At 35.7% G+C, this 21311-nt stretch overlaps 1 protein-coding gene across 1 annotated transcript in view; it reads right to left on the reverse strand.

The window, feature by feature from the left end:
• Positions 1-8220: 8220 nt before the first annotated feature.
• The window catches only part of EDIL3 (EGF like repeats and discoidin domains 3), a 320227-nt gene continuing 307136 nt past the window's right edge, over positions 8221-21311 (reverse strand). The window contains exon 13 of the mRNA XM_042955963.1: positions 8221-8512. Within this exon, the coding sequence (XP_042811897.1) occupies positions 8363-8512 (150 nt within the window). The 3' untranslated portion in view covers positions 8221-8362. The remainder of the gene's footprint in view (positions 8513-21311) is intronic.

The following is a 21311-nucleotide window of genomic DNA, read 5'->3' on the forward strand; positions in this document are numbered from 1 at the left end:
GATTCTTCTTTAAACAAAAATGGAAATATCTATGGTTTCTCTTATCTATCGAGCACTAGATTTTCAAAATTTTCTTGAATACAAGTATTTTTTATTCTTGCATTAAAGATCTCATGTTCTCCATGTGGGGATAGGCTATGTACTGTGTCTATGGATAGCAGATGCATTGACATTTTGGGCTAATTACTCACCTTGGAAAAAATGAATGCTACCTGATATCTCATCGTTATCATAAGTTGTTCAGTAATTTGTGGATCTTTCTTCGTATATTCATGTGATGGTCTACATTTCACCCACTGATAAATCATTTCAAATACATGTTATTAGGTAATACCGATGTATTAAATTATTTAGGACAATATGAGAAATTACAGAAGAAACAATGCATTAGGATTTTTTTAATGTTCATTTATTTTTGAGACAGAGAGATAGAGACAGAGTGGGAGTGGGAGAGGGGCAGAGAAAGAGGGAGAGAAAGAATCTGAAACAGGCTCAAGGCTCCGAGCTGTCAGCACAGAACCTGACATGGGGCTTGAACTCATGGACCATGTGATCATGACCTGAGATGAAGTTGGATGCTTAACCCACTGAGCCACCCACGTGCCCCAACACTGCATTTTTTAAAAAGTAGGCTTCACTCCCAGTGCAGAGCCCAACATGGGGCTTGAACTCACAATCCTGAGATCAGGACCTGAACAGAGGTCAGGAGTCAGATGCTTAACTGACTGAGCCACCCAGCCCTGATACAATGCATTCTTGGTTGGAGGCAAATCATTCCTGTTGCTAATGTGCGAGTATGTAATAAAACACGTTTTCAGGACCCTTTGACTCCAAGGAAGAAAAAGAGTATTGAACTGAGGGGGAGACATCTAAGATGTAGGTATGTGTGATCCAGACTCCCTGCATCTTGGACAAATATAACGTCCTTCTGCTCCTCTTTCTGCTCTTACAAAGAAGACAGGCTATTGCATTCTTCCTAGAGTTTTCATACTAGTAGATTGGATGTTTCAGTTGTCATGAATATTAATTTGGACAGTTTAGGTGTCATTTCAAATGTCCATTCCCTCAGACAACCTTCCCTGACTGATTTCATTTATTGGTGTAAATTCTGCCTTATGTTCTCTTTAAACTTTGAACATATTTTTTGGTATAGAGCCCAGTGTAATAGTTTACTTTCTTGTCCACCTCCTACTGGCCTTCACACTGCGAATTTCTGAAAGTCAGAGTCTTTTCATCTCTGTATTTCCAGAACCTTGCCATAGTACTTAAATTTTACTCAAAAAAAAAAAAAAAAGATTTTGAAAAGAGGTTGGTTAATCTTAATAGTTTAACTTAATATCTTTAACTACTTAATAACAGTTTCTATGGTGTTAGTTATAAAAGAATTTAGTGTTCAGTTATATATTTAGTGAAAGCAAAAATGATTTTAATATTTTACAGGACCCAGATTGCCTGGGTGGCTCAGTTGGTTAAGTGTCCGACTTCGGCTCAGGTCATGATCTTGCGGTTTGTGAGTTGGAACCCTGTGCCAGGCTCTGTGCTGACAGCTCAGAGCCTGCAGCATGCTTCAGATTCTGTGTCTCCCTCTCTCTGTCTCTCTCCCACTGACACTCTGTCTCTCTCTTTCTCAAAAATAAACATTATAAAAAATTATATATAATACTTTATAGGATCCGAGTTATAGCCTAATGCTACAATTCAGAGTCATAAGTGTTTTTGATATTAGATTTATGTAGGAAAACTCTCAAGCAAGGAATAAGTAGTATGAATTTCTGAAAACAGGCTGAGAAGGGAAGAAGGAGAATGTAGGGGAACCAGATTATGGGGTTTTCAGCCACAATTGACTGTAGAAAAATCCATTAAAAGAAACAAGCATCAAAGTCAATTAAACAAACAAATAACCAAAGCAACACATGGATCTGCATTATATTTAACACCACGAGGCAGGTCCCCCATAGGCAGCCTCTTCTCACGCAGCAAACCCACCTACAGGCCATACTGAATACTTGGGTGTACCCTCCCTAGCAGAATAAACAATGGAATAGAATAGGGGAAAACTTGTTTTATTATAATGTTTTATGGACAAAGGGTTTTATCCACCACGTAGGAAAAATTCACACAGTTATCTGGGTAGTATCTTGGTTTTCTTAAAAAGCCTATCAGGCCTATAGCACCACAGTCCTTCTCTGTCCTCGCTGAGAGTGGAAAAGCCTTCTGCTGCCAGGATCCATCCAATTCTGGCTCTAAGCTCACACTGACCACCCAGCATACCAGGCAGCTAGCAGACACTATCCATTTAGAAAGCAGTTCATGACCATGTGGCCGTGGTCTTCAAATGTTTATGACAGTGTCTCAGGGTAAGAAAAATAATTTATGCTGTGGTCAAGAACACATACATACACAGGAATTTAATTGAAATAAAAATGTTTTAGGAAAGAATTTTTACAGAGACTCATTCCTCCTCTTCCCTCTGCTTTTTTCCGCTCCTCTCCTATGGTATTTAATTAAAAAAAATGTTAGTGTTAATCCACCAATTTCTCGCCACTAGAAGTTTGACAAGCATTTTAGTACTGTTTAAACATGGCTCTTGGAGTCTCAGTACACATCCCCAGCAGCTTATTCAAGTATTTATACCGCTAAAAATGGGTTCCTTTTAGGGATGTGTCTCAGTTCATTCAGGCTGCTGTAACACAGTTCCACAGACTGGGTAACTTATAAACAACAGAAATGTATTGCTCGTGCCCATTCTTCTGGAGGCGGTGAAGTTCAAGAGTATACAAGCACAAGAAAGTATCCAAGTTCAAGATAACTACCATAGTTGAGTGAGGGCCTACTTCCTGATTCATAGCTAGTGTCTTTCTGCTATGTCACATGGAGGAAGGGGCTAGGAAGCTCTGTGGGGTCTCTTTTATAAGACCACTAATCCCATTCATGAGGTCTCCACCCTCATGACCTAATCACCTCCCCAAATCCCCACCTCCTACACCATTACCTTTGGGGGTTAGGATTTCAACATATGAATTTGGGGGGGGGTCCAAAAACATTAAACAATAGCAGGATGCACCTGCTGTTTAAAAAAATAACATTCTTCCATATTATTACCTAAGAAGTTCGAGAACTGAGGGAGCTAAACTGCTTGAGGTTAATTATATAGTGTTTTTTCTTTGTAATATGCCCTCTTTAATCTCTCTGTCCAATTCCTGTTTCTTGGGCCCAGGTGGAAAATGTCACTGGCCTGCCATAGTTCTCCTACTAAAGGCAAGTTATTATTATTATTATTATTATTATTATTATTATTAAATTCTGCTCTATAATCCCTAAGAAGTGGAACAGTGATAAAATATGTGTAAATCTATGCTTAATTTGCCATTTCAGCCATTTATTATCAGGAATATTCCTTCTCTGTCATATGCATGCAGTCTACTCCCAGTTGCCTTGCCCTTAATTCCTTACAATGTCTGGGCCCTGCTGCTTATATAAGTTATTACAAGGCTGTCGCCATATTGGCCATGGGGGATGTATTGTTTGCACCATTAGTCTCACAGCCTCCACTTCTTTTCCAGGTAGCAGCAGGTTGAGCTTATGTCACAATGCATCATCATTATTAACATATTTACGCAAGGGCATGTAAATGGCACTATGGGGATTTTACATAAATATACAAGAGTGTGGTTCATGCCTTTGAGGACATTAAAATAAAATTAAGTCAGAGGCAGTCACCGTATGCAATGCCTAATCATGTAATACGGTGACCATTTGGTGATGCTACTATACCATATTTCCACAGCATTAGTGTTTTCAAATGACTCAGTCAACCCCTGCCAAGATATGCAAAAACAACTAAATGGGGAGCTTTTTCCAAAAATGTTTTCCTGTTTCTGCTACCAAATTCATCTAACAGAGTAACACTTTGAGTAAGTGCCACTTGCCTACTGTGGAAAACACTTTATTTGGTAGTAATTTTGAAACATCCAATATGAATTATAGACACTGCAATAGAATCAAGGAATCCTATTTTCCCCTTCAAAGTCAATAGAAAAATTGCTACACACACTAAGTATTCTTTCTTTGTAAAGACACATTTATCAGTACATTCTGCTTCAGAGTAGTTCAGGTATTTCTCAGCTAGCACAAGGGTTTAATCCTCCATTTTACCTGCTCAGGTAAAAGGGTCTTTTTGCATCTCAAGGGCTAGAGGCAATATTTTTCACAAATAAATAACACACTAACTCAGTTGTTAATATAGCTTTGAACCAACCTAGGGAAGAGAAAGAGAGCACTGCATTCCTGACAGTAAAAATTAACGTCTGTTTACCAAAATCTTAACTTAAAATCATGTATTCAAAGCTGAAGTGTTAGATGTTTTAAACTTTTAGATTATAGAGAAGAGAATATTTTCTATTCATGATGTTAGTCTTAACAGATTTTTTTTAAAACAAATTACAACATGGTCAGACTTTCCTCCTTGGAATTCTAAATGTTTCTATTGTTTGCATGTCTTAAATCAGTTATTTTAAAAGCTTCACTATTGAAATTTTTCATTTGAATAATTATTCTATCGAAATGAATTTTTGCCCTGTATACATGTTGTCCTGATTCTTTATTGGCCTTATTATATATATATATATATATATATATATATATATATATATATATTTATATTTATATATATTTATATATATATATATATATATATATTTAACTTAGTAAAAGCATATATGTGTATGTCTGTGTATGGGGAAAAAATTAGGCAAACAATGGAACTAAAGCATTCACATTCAAATACAGTTAAATAGGAATATGCACGACTACATAAGCACACATTACAAGTTGATACTGAGAACTACCAGAGATTCGTTGACGCTTAACTAAGGAATCAACATTTAATAGCTTCCACTTTCCTCCAAAACTTCTGAATCTTAAAAATATATATATTTAAAAAGTGGGAGGAACACAGACTTCATATTTTACCTATGACTTGCAGAGGAGCAGAAACAGGGTTTAAAAGAAGCCAAATGTTCTGAAGGTCTTTAAGGGATAGCTGAGGTAACATGGGTAAATATATTATTAATGTTTGTGTTATTGCTTACTATTGACTGGATCTCTTCATTATACTCCTGAGAATCATGTACATAAAAGACAATAGAAATGATAGCAATGGCATCTGATTAACACTCGGCAGATCAATCCTGGAACACAAGACTTTAAATATGTATGAGGCAAAAAAATGACTTTGGGTTATTAGTATTCCAATAAATTTTCCACAGCTGAAAGGGGCACGAGAAATGCACACATTTTAATAATTTGGGAAAAGCCAAGTTAGCTGATATCAATGATATTTGGAGGCTATTGTAATCTTTTTTTCTTTTAATGCATTTGCTTAATTGTCCTGTACAAAGAAAAAGTAAGCCAAGCATGTAGTTAAGACTGGTGGGCATCACATTCAGACAATTTGTGTATTCTTACAAATGTGTTTAATTACAACTGCTTCAAAAGTACCCCAGAGTTTCAAAAGTTTTATTTTAAGTTTGAAGACTAGACAAGGTCATACTAATTTTACAACATCCTACATGATTTAAGTATATATACAAAGAAAAAAAAACAACGTTGGAATATTACACAGCTTTAAGGTTTGCAAAGGTTATCTGTGTCTTAGTTACTTCTGTACTTACTGACACATGAGACGCCAGCAGTGAGTATTATATTTCATAATTTGTTGACTAGCAAAGATACAATCATTAGTACCCTAAGTCTTCAAAGTTCACACCAATCCTTATGAAGCCATTCAGAAAGAGAAAGTCAACCCTGAAATTAGAATTAGTGCCTATGATAAGTGCTTTTGACAGGACATAGATAAAATAGAGATGTTTAAAATGTTATTTCCAGAGATTATAAAATTAGCATATTATAGTTACTCCGTATAGTGAAGACAAGGTGATTCTTCTGGGCGTTCTGCTTACAAGATTTTCTTTAGTGTGAATTTAAATAGAATGAATTTGTTTCCCACTGATGCCATTGATACAAATGACACAACAGCTACATGCTACTTTATAGTACTTGTTAACATGACTACACCTGGGAACCCCTTTGTGATCATAAATTTGGACATCACGGGACCAATAGGTATCCAGTTGGCCATGCCATGTTGCTGAAGATACCAGAGAGCATGGAGAAAATGCACAAGCAAGGGAAAGCCATTTCAATGTGTTTCTAAAAGGTAACAAGTATAATTTTAACACACTCTCTTTGAAAATATTTGTTTAAAAAACTATCAATAAAATAAAATTCAAAACATCACGAGAGGCAATGAATAATTTTGAGAAAGTAATTGTTACAAAGCATTACTCAGAATTTCCATAATATACTCTGCTGAGAATGGAGAATCGATTATGCATAGTCTGCAAAGGAAAACGGTTAGAAATTTGGTGGGACAGTAAAGGCTTAAAGAAACAAAAGGCATTGGCTAGACAGTAAGTATGTGTATATTGTTGGGCCTATGTAATGATTTGTAATATGATGGTGAAATATAGGGAATAGAAAAGATTTAAATTCCTAATTTTAAAATTGCCTGAAAAAGGTAATATTGAGGACCTAACAATTTTGTTTGTGAAAGATGCTGAAAAATGATTGCCATTTAATAAGCTTCAAATCAACAATTTCTTAAGAACCTGAAATAGAAAGCCCGTGGGCATAGGATAAGTATGTGACCAGCCAGTCCGAATTTTGCTCTTATTAAAAATGCCATTATGATTGACTTTCCCTTTAAATTCTTCACTATGATTGAAGACCACTCCATATATACATCATTAAGAAATGCTTTTAACACATGGACAGACAATACAGTAACAGTCTAGTGGCTTTTGTTATGCAGCACAAATAATAGAGGGGAGAAAAAAAAACTTCTCAGTGTTGCACAGGACCTTAACATTTCGTACACATACCATACTTTCTTTTCCAGGACCCTTAATTTAAAACTCCAATAATTCCGTGTCTAAGCCTTATAAAATAAATACTTGTAAAGGTTATAAATTAGATGTTGAGGACTTTTATGGAGGCAGTGTGAGCTTTAATTTGAGAGACATGTCAATGAAACCTCCATTATCAATAACAAATTGTTATGATAATTGCTTATTATTTCAGGACCTCCGAAGCAAAATAAATAGAAATCAATTTTCATCTTAAAATGATGGACTACTTGGTCATTAGTAAATACTTTTCTTTTCACAAATAACTACACAATGTGCTTTCCTGGGAAACCACTACCAGTTTCATTCAAGTCTCAATAAAATGTTAGTTTCACAGGAAATGCAGAGGTGAACAAACAAATGAGGAGTATGCTTGGCCAAGCTATGCAGCACGATGCTAACATTTGTTTGCTAAAAAATTTCTTAAATAGAGAAAAAAAATTCATTATCCTAAAGTGGAGATAAGGGTATGTAAATAAGATGAAAAGTTTAAAATTCCAGTTTAAAGGGACATCATATAATTCTGTTTTTGTTTATTCTGCAAAATGGTGGTATTCGGCTTTTTGTAAAGGAAGGCATTTGGAAATACATAGTTATAGCTTCCTTCAAAAATAGAATTGCAGATTCAATATACTGATATTAAATATGATCAATCTACTGATACACAATCATGTTCCATATATATGTATACACACACAAACATGATCCTCCTTTTAGGCAAATACTAGGAGTAAACTCAATTAGCAAAAAAAAAAATATGGACTTATTCAGTCATTATATAATATAAAGATATATATGAATAGAACAAAAAGGAAAAAAGATCACATAATATTTGATTAGAAATACTGGAAGCAAAATGAGAAATATAATGTCAATTAGTACTGCCTGTTACAGATTCTTTAAAATTCTGTTCTAAGCACTGACAGTGTTTGGTAGGCACAGGGAAACAATTATGATAATGAAGAGTCATTACAGAAGAAAAAAAACTTATTGCTAACATTGCGGTATCCCTTTTATAAGAATTAGTTGAGTATTGATTATAAAAGTTCTATCAACTCTTGCTTCTACTTGATAACTGTGAGATTTTTTTTACCCTTGCTATCAAAAGAGTGCTACTTTCTTTCCTTAATATATTTCAACCATTGTGAATAATTCAAAAGACAATGACAAAAGTAATTCACAAGTTAATGTGATGTTGCTTAAGAAATTTAAACAATAAAAATCAAATTAAACCATTGAAAAGGTAAGCTTAGACCTCCTTAAAGACAGTGGCCTACCATAATTTAAGCACTTTTTCATGAAAAATACCATTCAGTTTCCTACAGATTTTGCACAGTTCATTCCGTGGAGATACTTTTAGGGAGATAGAGAGGAGAGTTGTGGGGTATGGAGTCTCCTCACTCCTCCTCTGTGCAGCCCAGCAGCTCCGACCGCAGTGTGATCCTTCCATACCAGGACCAAGGAAGGATTCTTATGTGCCGTGCATAGATGGGAGGGTCGATGACATTTTTCCTGTGCGTATCATTGTCAAAATTGCCCTGGAAAACCTAGTAAAGAAGAGGAAAGAATATCAATCATGTAGCCTTCTTTTCCTTGGGAATTATTTTTATTATTTTCTTGTTTCAAGCTTTTTTCCCAAAAGTGAGATTTGAGAAGTAATCATGTTTTTCAAAATAAATTGTTGCAGCTTCTTTCTAATGATAATTTTTAAACCAAACTGTCAAGTAATGTTTAATGTAAAGACTTAAGTAAGGGGTGCCTGGGTGGCTCAGTTGGTTAGGCATCTGACTCTTGATCTCAGCTCAGGTCTTGATCTCAGCGTCATGAGTTCAAGTCCCATGTAGGGCTCCACGCTGGGTGTGAAGCCTACTTAAAAACAATCAAATAAAAATAAATAAATAAAACAAAACTGGGTGTCTAAGGCAGGAATATGTATATCTACCATTTTCCTTTGCCTATCAGGTTTTTAAAAATGCAACAGATATTTATTTTTTGCTTATGTCACAAGCTGATGTTGATTAGGCAGCTTGCTGAGGGTGCTCTCTTCCAAGGAGTGACTCAGAGATCTAGGCTGCTCTGATCTAGGCTAGCCATCATCTGAAACATGGGGTCTCCACAGTGACAAATGATATGGTGAGAGAGAGTTGTTAGCCTGTGCAGGATGTTTTAAAGAACACAGTAAGGAAGCAGCTTACATCATTTTTGGATACATATCATTGACCTTAACTAATTATATGACCCCAGCCCAGCCGTAAAGGAGGCTGGAAAATGGAGAGGAGAGCATGGATATTTGGTGAGCACAGTATCATCAAAATGTCTTTTACTCACTTTTCACATAGACAACAAATTCCCCAAGAGATAACACAATCAATGCTGTTTTGTACTCCCCCCCCCCCTTTCTTTTTTTGGCTTCTCTGTCTATTAATTTCTGGATCCATACAATACTGTTGTGATCATTGTGACTTATAATGTCCTGACACGTTGGCACTGCATTATTCTCTATCTTCCTTCTTTTGTTGCAAAGCTTTTTTATTTTCTTAATGCATTTTATGTCCATTTTTCTCCCAAGAGACCTTTATAATAACTTTTAAAAGTGCGTGTTTCAGAAAAAACAAAATCAAACTACTGGGATCCTGATAGAAATGGTATTAAATTACACATGACTTTGGGAGAAATTCATGCATTCATAATATTTAGTCTTACTTGAAGATTTCATCATTTTTTAACCTAGAGATTCTGAACACTTATTATTGAAGGAATTTCTAATGATTTTATATTCACATTTTTATTTCAGCTCAACTAGGATAGTGAATGTCCCTTCAGAGTTTCCCCTTTTAACTTTATGAGGCATCTTATAATTGGAAGATAATTTTCTTTCTTGCTTGAGATCAAAACATGACTATATGGGTAAAGGGAGACCTGAAAAGAAAATTCCCCAAAGGAAAAAAAAAAAAAAGAAAAGAAAAAAAAAGAAACGTCATCACTACATGACAGAATATTTAATCTGTATCTTTGAACATTCTAAAATTAAAGGGAATGTTTTAAAAACCGTCTTCTAGAATAAGTTGGTTCAGTCTCACATGATCATAAAAGGTCCCCTGGAAATAGAAAAATAAAGATATGCTCTTTAAGGCATTAGACAGCATGGTACTGATTAATAGAAGCAAGAGACAAGATGGGGTAATCTTTCTGTTGGTCCCATGGAAAGATTACGTGTCGTTGAGGGCAAATGCAAAGTGCGATCCCCATCTGGTGGGGAATAATCTTTCAACATGACACAAAATATATCTCAAAGGCTATTTTTGAATAAATACTTTCTGAAGAAGAGAATACCGAACTGTGCCAAATCTAGAATTCATCATCCTGGCATATCTGAATCCATTTTCATTTAATAGGCATTTTATCCTCAGCAATGCTCTGGCTTTGAATTGACCAAGCAGGAACTAATTCTGGATTTAAATGTGTTACTAAGTAACAGTGTCTCTGTTAGCAGAAGCTCACATGGATAGGGCATACCACACAAACACTCACCAGAAATCCATAGAGAGGTTGTCATTGCAAAAGCAGAAAATAAGAGAGTATATTGTACGGATCCCTGACATTCTCTCTGACATATAATGTTGGATTCAAATACTTCACTGAGATTGTCGTGTTACAGTTTAATACAGAATCTCAAATCCAATTTCATAGCCCTGCTGGAGAACTTAATGTATATCTTCAGAATAATAGAACTTAAATTCATTAACTTTCATCACAAGATCTATAACCGTCCAAAACATAGTGTCATACCACTTCTTAAGAAAGATATACAGTAAGAAACAATTTGCTTTTAAGTCACTGGTCCTCAGCACAAGTTTCAATAAGAAACTATCAATCCAGAAAGGAATAGTTGACATATTAGTTAGACTTATCTTTTTATAATGGAAAATATATTTAAAGAAACTACATCAGCTCTGAAACTGCATACAACTGTGACATTTCTGATTCAATGTGTGAAAGTCATAAATATTTGAATGCTCATTAAAAAGATTAAATGAAGTTTCATAAAATAGTATCATTAAAAAACAAAAATTTTCACAGAAAAACAGCCACAGTCGACATTGGAATCACCCAAACTATGAGCTAAAGGTAGTGAAAATATACTTTTAATATTGGAGGTCTGTCAGTAATGATATAGTAACGAACACTAAGCACATACTTGCGATTTCTAACATGACATCTTGTACTTGCTGTGCAAACATGTGGCTCATGTACTGTTTCCTTGTCTCCAGCACTAGGAAGATCTTGCTTAAGAATTGCAGTTTCAAAGTTTTACCCAGCAAAGGAATGCAAACTCAGTATTTTTAGTTAACTTTTAAAAATGTGTAAAAATTCTAGCAATGCACTTTCATATACACACTTTAGACATATAAGCACCTCGATTGAAATCAAAGTCTGAAAAGACTGATGGAAAACATTGAATGAATCTCCACTGAGAAGGGGAATATTGTACACAAGAAAGATAGTCTGAGAAGTTTTTAGGAAAGAGTCTGCACATGCTTCGGTTGCAGGAGGAGGCTCAGCTAATAATTAGCTGATGACAAGTTTGTTGATGCACTAAAACATGATAATGCTTAGGGATCTCAGGATTTTCCCAACACACGGGGACTCAAGGAAAAGGTACTGAAAGTACTTTGGAGAGGCTTCCATAGTTACAACCTAGAGGATAAGGGAGAAAACTACAACTGCCTCCATGTGGCGGAGATGTTGGATTCTGTTTTCCAATGTCAACTCTCCTGTGATACTAGTTAAAATTCAAATCAGATTCTAATGAAAATTCAAATCTCAACACAGAGAGACTGTCAGATAAAACAATTAAATGTTGCTTCTAGCAACGTTTTAATAATTTTTTTCTCAGATGAGACTTGTCATTCTTCATTAGGGACAATGGTCTATTCAGGCCAGAGTAGACGTCATCAGTGGAGACTGCCAAGAAGGCAGGATTATCCTTCATGACACAGTCAGAGAGCTTTTCTTAGCAGCCATGTACTATATACCTGCCTTTCACAAATGTTGAGGAATTCTTTGGGGATTTCTTGCACATACTACTTACTTAGAAAGCCATCTGGTCTGTGAAGATATGTTATTTGTTGTAAACAAATGCATTAAAAGTTTTAAAGAGACTCTCACTGGTCTAACCTTTTGGGATCTAACCAGCAGTTTTAAGCAGTTTTAGGTAGCCTCCCTGAGCTCTTCAGGGCTAAAGAGTCTGTATTTTAGCAAGGTCTTGGGTAACCATCAGTTCATCCCCATGGCGTTTTGGTCACCCCTTTCTAGATTGCATTATCTCTCTTTTGATATGTGGAGACTAGAACGATATCTGGAATTCCAAATATTGTGGAAATATAAGGGTTGAATAAGCTTTCTCGAGTTTTCTCTACTGTTTGTATTTGCTTTGGTAATGGTGTCAGACATACCATTGGCTTCATTGGCTATGTCTATACACGAATCTGATATCCTTAAAGGATAAAAGATCAAGATAAAAATGCATTACCCTAAAGCAGCATTTGTGTGTGTGTGTGTGTGTGTGTGTGTGTGTGTGTGTGTGTGTTCAGGGCAGGGAAAGGAATGGAAAGTGAAAAAAAATCTTATTTGGCATATATAATTTCAATTATTTATTCTTTCATCTAGAGTACTTATAACAAAGTTAGAAAAGAACAGTCTTTTCAAGCTCTGATCCCTGAGAAACCCTGTTTTTATTTAACTCTACCCATACAATGGAAGAACCCAAGACTTGGAAAAGAAGGTATAGATCTGCCAGCACCAATTTTTTTCTAACATTTCTGACATGGAACTTTCAGCCATGGCAACCTATTCATCAATATAATAGGGTAGGTATGCTTTTAGACACTTTGGAAGTCTGTCTTTTTATGGGTTGACATATGCCTCCTTCAAACTTTGATCTATGATCCTAGTGCTTTATGCCCAAAAAGCATAGAAGATATCTAATTACCAAAAGAAAAACACTAATAATAACTAATATAAACCTATCAAAAACTCAAAAATAGTGTTTGAGGCTAAACAGTCATGGTTGCTTAAAAAATTCCTCATTTAAGTTGATCTTCAAACTTATCATCTTGACTGCATTCCATTGGATACCCTCTAGTTTAACTATGACTCAATTAAAGTGTGGATTTATCCAGACATAGTATGTAGTTATGACTTGAATGGCTCAAAATATAGAGGATACTTACCTTTGTTACAGATACAATGCTTCTATCAATGCAATAAAATTATTTAAAACTATTAGATTCACTTCGGTCATGATTGATGACTGATGGTCAAATAAACTATGAACTTTGTCATAGAATTTCTCTTAAGCCAGGATTTTCCCATTGTTTTACTTGTAAAATAGATTTATAGTGGATATAGAAATTTATATTTATTCCAATTTCATTTCATTTTATTGAATCATGACATTTTAAAAATAGCAATTCCTTAGTTAGAATTATGATCTATATAAAAATAGTAGAAATTTAATAGACATTGGAGTTAAGTATCTATTTCATAAAGTAACCATTTATGTGTAATGTGAGTATAAAATCTGGCATTTTGAGTGACATAAAGGACTTACACTTATTAGTTTATGGTTCAGCATCATAAAAATTGTTTTTATATAATTATTATTATATAATATTATATTATTCTATAAAATTACTGAGGGGCACCTGCATGGCTCAGTCAGTTAACTGTCCATCTTCAGCTCAGGTCAAGATCTCGCGGTTTGTGAGTTTGCACCCTGCATCGGGTTCTGTGCTGACAGCTCAGAGCCTGAAGCCTGCTTCGGATTCCATGTTTCCCTCTCTCTCCCTCCCCCACTCATACTCTGTCTCTCTTTTCCTCAAAAGTAAATAAAATATTAAAAAAATTGAATAAAAAGAACATTACTTGAATTTCTTTGGACTGTCAAAAATTTCAGGTATAACTTGAATGAATGCTTTAATGGTTTAAAGTCTAATGAAGATTTTCACAGAATTAGTATGCATAAATGAAAGTAAACATATTTATTTATTCAGATAGTGTTTATAAGAAAGACCAGTTGCTTCTCATTCTATAACTATATTATTAATATGTCTTAGTAAAATTTGCAATTTTTGTTCTACTTTGCCCTATATTAAAGCATTCTAAAAACCAAAACTTTTCATTAAAAAACAAAATAAAATGTGAGGCTTGTGTTAAAATGTGTAGAAAACTATGTCTTAAAAAGTTTCAGTTAGTGGTATGAACGTACATCACATTAAAAAAATCTTATTGGAAGTTTTACATGTATGAAACTTCTGTTAGTGATTGGATATAAAAAGTCTGAAACCAAAGTTTGATTATTTTAGCCTACATAGACTCTAGCTATTATTCAGTGAATTCAATTTTCTAGGAAAATTTATCAGCATCCTGAAACCATTTCATGATTGAATGGCTGGTATATCATTCTTGATGGTTTCTCTCCAATCAATTCCACTAAACCAATGAAACTCTGTAACAAAATTAGTCCAAATATAAGTACATTCTTTCATATGTAAAACGGAAACAAGAAATCAGTTTCCAGGTAAATTCCAACATTCTAGGAAATGTTCCTTGAAAAACAGTGCACACTGAGAATCACATTCTAAGAGGTGCACACACACATAAAGAAAAGGTTTTGTCAGAGAGAGTAGATTGTGTTAATAACCATCTACATTGATCATGAGTCTGGAAAAGAATGAGTTGGGGGATGAGCCCTCACTATAAGACTTCACAACAATGCTGCAGCAAAAATCCTCACTGGTAGAGAGGAACAGAGAGCTGCCTCAGTGTCTTCCAACCCTAAGCATCCTGCCCTTCAAAAGTGCAGATGAAGTAAGGCCATAACCATCCAAAACAATTTATCAGCAGGAGAACATATCTGTACAATTCAGGGTGTGTCCAATCTAGTATAGTCACAATGTTTGCAGACGTAGGTCATTCCAGTGAAGAGAATACAAAACATACAACTTTGTGTAATATGAGTGTGCAGTAAAATATTAACCTTACCCCAAAAAGAGGTCTGACCTTTGCTTTCAGCTCCTGTGAGCTGAAAGCCTTGGAACATCCTGCAGGAGAAGACTGTCTTTGTTTACATGGGCTGGGCCAGATAATGTATGCTAACAAAGTGATTTATGGTGGGGGCTTTGGACTAGCTTGACCACCTAAGGGGCTGGAAACTAAAGTCAGCCTTGCGGGCAGTAAACCATGTTTACATAACTGAGCTTCAATAAAAACTCTGAACATCAAGGCTGAAGTAAGCTTTCCTGGTTGGTAATACCTAGTGTATATTGTATGTCACATATCATTGCTGAGAGAGGTTTAGCACTGTTCAAGACTCTGAGAGAAAACAATGGAAAGCTAATGCCTAGAACTCTTCTGGATTCTGCCCCATATGCCTGTTCTCTTGGCTGATTTTTTTTAAAGTTTATATATTTATTCTGAGAGAGAGACTGAGACAGCATGAGCAAGGGAAGGGCAGAGAGAGAGAGAACAGAGAGAATCCCAAGCAGGCTTCTGCACTGAGAGCACAGAGTCCTATGCAGGGCTCGAACTCATGAAACCATGAGATCATGACTTGAGCGAAAACCAAGAATCAGACACTTAACCAACGGAGCCACCCAGCAGCCCCTCTCTTGGCTGATTTTTATCTGAATCTTTTCACTGTTATAAACTGTAACTGTAGGTATAATAATTTTAAATGAGTTCTGTGAGTCGTGAATTGTCATACCTAAGGTGGTCTTGGTGACCTTTGAACACTGTTGATGTGAGAAATGAATGTGGATTTAGGAACTCCCAAACTTGGCAATGAGTAATTGATGTTGTAAGGTTATAGGTTTCGTGGAGGACTTTTTGATACTTGTAACGATTAGTCTGAAAAGGGACCCCAAATATCTCAAAGAATTGTGCCCCAAACTTCCTCAACCTTATGTGCCAGGACTCAGGCTCCAAATTAATTGTGAACATATTCTTTTACGATTCTTTGAATAAATCCTAAATTTCCTACTGAAATTTATTTATCGTGGCCCTTGAGAACACTTTCTAAATCTTTTATTCTTAGGTTCTACTCGCTCTATTTTACTTGCTCCTTTTATTTTTATTTTCTGGATGATATTTATTTTCATGAACATAACCCTAGCAAATACATCAAACAGCTAGTGTGGCTTGCTTGTTCTGTTTCATATTTCAGTAACAAAACAGCTCACCATCTTTATTCTTTTGTATTTCTTTAAAATCATTTCTGCAAAAGCTTACACATTCCACGGGGAATATTACTTTGGCCATCTACTAGGGATTAATTTGAAATCCCTGGGAAACTGCCAGGTTTTCTGAAAGCTGTAGAACATAGTGACATATATAAATCATTCTGCACTGTATTTCATATTGGATACCAATTTTTATCTGTGTTCCTTTCAGAATGGTATTTTGTTCCACAAGCCCTTTAAAAAACCTGGACCCTGGTTCCTTCAGAGATTTCTTTCCTTCCCAAGCTCCCTCAGTGAAATTAGATGAGGCTTTCAAACTGCCTACCCAAAGACTTAACTTCAAAGGTCCAATTATAGGACATTTTTGTTTGATGGGGGAAGTAAAAAGAAAAACATGGGGACAAGTTCCATGTCTTTCTTACACTAGTGCATGGATCATTTTAAACCATTAAAATGAATATACGGATTCTCTGAGAAAATGCATTCCACTCCCATTGCTGCCCTCAGGAGATTTCTTGTGGCTCTGAAGTTTGCTCTCTTTTGTAATTATGTAAAAAAGGAGGTCTTTGGCTTCAGGAAATACTGCATTTCACTGAACTGATCTGGCTTTGCTTCATGTTCCTAGTATATATAAATCTCTGATTATATCTCAAGAAATCTTTACTAACCCACATATCTGATATTCACTTAAGAGTTCTTGCAGTATTATGTGCACTGTATTGTTCTTCCTGTTACACATTTTTCTCCCCAAAATGCACTCGTGGGAGATTCTAATAATAATTGGCCACAACAATGCAAATATGTTACCTCTTTCTTTCTACTCTGACAATAAAGGGATTTTTCTTTTATTGCTTTTCAAACTGTCACACACTCTCATTTTCCTGTAATTAATACGAAAGCTGGTTGGCTGATATTTAATTCTTGACTGGGAAAGAGGACTGTGATATCTTTCTAAAATCCCTTCCTCCTTAGGTACTCTGGGAAAGAAGAGGAAATGGCACATCTTTGGGAATATTTTTGAAAACTTTTAACTTCTGGCCTCTCCTGGAAAGGACCCATAGAGGTCTGAGATGGAGGGATGTAACTCTCCACAGTAACATCACCCTCTCTGTTACTGGCAAGCTGGCATAGCTTATACCTGTAACTCCCTAGTCCACTGCGAGAGCGACAAGTTGAGCTAAGGAACTGCTGAGATTCAACACAGCCAGATTCTCACAGCTGAGATTCAACACAGGGAAAAGGCCTGGGGACAGGGTAGCCACCTCCATTCCATCTGTGATTTTCTTGCAGATCCTTAACTCCAAGTGTCTGGGGAGCGGGCCGTTTCTTACAAAGCGCCAGAAGGGCCTCACTGAGAAATTAATAATATTTCTGTTAAGTCTTGACCCTGGAAAAAAACTCAGAAAAATCAAAGCTAAAGTTTCTAATTCTGTTGACTGTTACCTTTCTTCTCCCATAGTTGCTGGCATTTAGAATGCTCACTCTAAAACTCACTCAATAGGTAGGACACACAACCATATTTAACTTCTTTTATGATGAGAGTCTCCTTAGGAAACAAGAATACCCTAGGAAATATATCATATAGGATGATTGCCTATAAAGATTTATGAAACATAAAATATGCCATTCTAAACTGTGGCTATACACTTAAACTATCTGATTTCCAGCACTCAGATTTTGACTGCCATAAGAAATAGTCCTACAGAAGAAACAGAACTGGAAAATCATGTGCTTTTTTTTTTTTTATTTATTTTAAGAGATAGAGAGAGAGAGAGAGTAAGCAGGGGAGGGGCATGGAGAGAGAGGGAGACAGAATCCCAAGCAGACTCCACACTGTCAGTGCAGAGCCCCATGTGAGGCTTGAACTCACAAACCATGAGATGATGACTTGAGCCAAAATCAAGAGTCAGACCCTTAACCGACTGAGCCACCCAGGTGCCCTGATCATCTGCTTTTTAAAGATATCTATAGGAGATATTACCAGGAGTAGTAGGAGAGTAAGACCATCTTATTTTTTTCTTTTTTAGTATAACATCAGAAATGTAGAAATGCCTTTTCTTTTTTCTATGAAAGTACAAAACAGTCTGCCTCTCTCATAAAGCTCAATGCTCATCTCAAAATTTCCTAAGTCACACAGGGCATTTTGCATTGTATCAGAACAATCTGTAGTCTGACTCTATCCCTTCATAGTAGAAATTTCCATGATGTGGCAGTAGAGAAATTGGTGTCTGATAATTCCTACCCCACCTTAGGAACCTTTTCCTCACTCCGCATCTCCTTGAAGAGTTTCATCCTATTTTGGTCAGAAATGACTTCGTACACAACTATATATATGAACACAGTAGTGATTTCAGCATCCAGCCATGTGTCTTCTAAGCCAGACTGCTAAGGAGGAAAGAGTGTCAGGGAGTTGGAGAAAATATTTCTGGAGATGGACAAAGAGGTGGCAAAGTGAAAGCTCAAAGATGAAGCAGGTTGTGAGGGTGTGTGCGTGCGTTTGCTGTGCTTGACTAGGCATGGAAGAAAGGCATCCCCACTTTATTCTGTCTTCCTTATGTGTGTTCTCAGAAGAACATCTGGTCTAGCTGGAAAATCTGGGAGATCTTTAATGGAGACAGGATTGCAGATACAAACTTGGGATATACTTATACTAAAAGAATTATCCATTGCTGATCTGAAATTCAAATTTAACAGGGTATGCTGCATTTGTGTTTGGTAAATCTAGCAACTCTAAATGAAGAACAGAGTAAATGGCCCTGAGTTGAGCAGCTGCAAACTTTACTTGGGTTTGAGCTGGATCCTGGGTCTTTTTGTTTCAATGTGTTGAGAGCACAATGATAATTAAATTATATTTGACATCAGGAGGAAAAAATCACCTTTGCCAATGCTTATAGATATTACTAAACTACCAAAAAGAAGAAAATAAATCAAAAGTGGAACGTTGCTATGTAAAAGTAATATTTTTTTCACTCCCTTATGAAGAATGCCTTCCTTTAATTATTGTCAACTATTTAACATTTCATTTATCTGTACAAAATTAATTTTATTTCTTGCTTTATTGGAAAGCAGGAAATTAATTCCTGTGTTTGGTCTTCTGGGTTTTTTTTTTCTATAGAAAAATTGGAAAAAAATACTCCTTTCATCCAGGTATAATCGCTGGGTTTATCTTTAATTTTTAAAATTATCCTTTAATCAGCTTTGTGTTTCAAATTACACCAGAAGCCTTATAATGATGAGAAATGTGTTGCTTCTACAATAAGGGCCCCAAGGGGCTTAGTACCTTAGCGCCTTGAGAGCCCTCCATACATATAAATAAGCTTTCTCTTTGAGATCCAACAAAAAGAAGTATGGACATGAGTGTCGTTGCCTAACGGGTCGTTTTATAGGGTGTGGCAGATCCAGAAATCCTTTTATGGATTCTTATAAGCATGGAATTATGACAGGCATCTTTTATCCTTTTTCGGATTTAAACTGTGGAATGAGTAGAAAAAGACTAGAACATGAATTCATTTTGAAAGTCAGAGACTTCCATTGCTTCACACACTACCGCTGAACGTGTGCTGGTGGACAGGAAAAACGGCATGTGTGCCCTGTGGAACTGACATCCTAGAGGGTTTTTTCACCTTCAAAATATGCATATTCAGCAGTCAAAATATTAGTTGTTTGGTAATTACTTAGAAATGAAGTGGGTTCATATTTTTTGCTGTATTCCAGCCAATGGTAAGTGCATAGTTCCAACAACCAAAATAATGACATGTTTTTTTTTCTCTTACTCAGACTGATCAAATGCTCATTTTAATAGTGGGGATGGTAACTATCAGATTCAAGTTAAATAGGATTCTATTTTTTTCTAATAAAACTATTAAAAATCTTTCACAGCTAAGCTCTGCTATTTCTGTCAGGTTCATCACTGCCTTCTAATGAATAATAACATTTTTGAAGTTTAAACAACTTATTAAAGGTTTACAGCCTTGACTATTCTATTGTGGACCTATTGCTAATCAGTATTTTTAGTGTGTCAACATTTTTAATCAGTGGCTAGGGTCATAGTTGGGCTAACACTTGACGGTCCCTCACAGTCGTAATACAGGCACGACTTAATAAGAGAATGTGTAATTATTTTCCATGAGGGATAATGTCATTAAACAATTGTGCTTAATAATATATGTCAAACAAAAACATGAGATATTCAGAATTTTCACTGTGGATATTTTTATTAATTTCTGATGAGTGTGGATTAGGACGACAAAAATTAAGACACTTAAAGTTTTTTGGCATTTGAGCCTTGGGGAAATTAAGGCCATAAATATAATAATGATATGTAATAATAAAAATTACTTTCAATGAACATTTTACTTTAATAGCATGTTATGTAATGTATTTCATGTGTTTTTCACACATTTTTTCATTCATGCAGAAACATCTGTTACCTAGAAAAAGTATATGGTTTCAAATTTTAAGGTAACTTATCAAATTTTCCAGAAACCAAGAAGTTCTTATGTTTTTAGGATATAAGATAATTAACACAAATAAAAAAAAAAAAAACATGTATTTAACCCTCACTGCATTTTTCTGCATTGTTTGCTCCTTTCTCCATTGTCAAAAACAAAACCCACAGATCCAAAAAGGCATCAGTTAGGCCGAGTTTGAAAATTAGGGTTTAATACATAATCTGACTGCAGTTAACCTCCCCCGGAAATGCAGTCTTAACTGGTCGGTCAGGAATTTTCTGATGGGCGCCAAGGAGTCTGCCACATGGGCTCTCTCCATCCCCCAGAGGAAGATGAAGTAATCTGCCTGATAAGACTCTTTGCTTTGACCCCTAAGGGAAAGCAGCCTTGCCTGGAACAATCCTCTTGTGCTAGTAACTCTTGTCCTATCCCCCCTCTATAAAAACCTTCCATTTTGTACGACTCTTCTGAGCTCCCTCTACTAGCTAGAAGGGATGCTGCCCATTCATACATCATTTAATAAAGCCAATTAGATCTTCACATTTACTGGGTTGAATTAAAAAAAAAATTAACGTTTATTTATTATTGGGAGACAGAGAGACATAGAGTGTGAGCAGGGGAGGGATAGAGAGAGGAAGAGACACAGAATCTGA

The sequence above is a fragment of the Panthera leo genome, chromosome A1 (assembly GCF_018350215.1).
Source record: "Panthera leo isolate Ple1 chromosome A1, P.leo_Ple1_pat1.1, whole genome shotgun sequence".
Classification (NCBI taxonomy): domain Eukaryota; kingdom Metazoa; phylum Chordata; class Mammalia; order Carnivora; family Felidae; genus Panthera; species Panthera leo.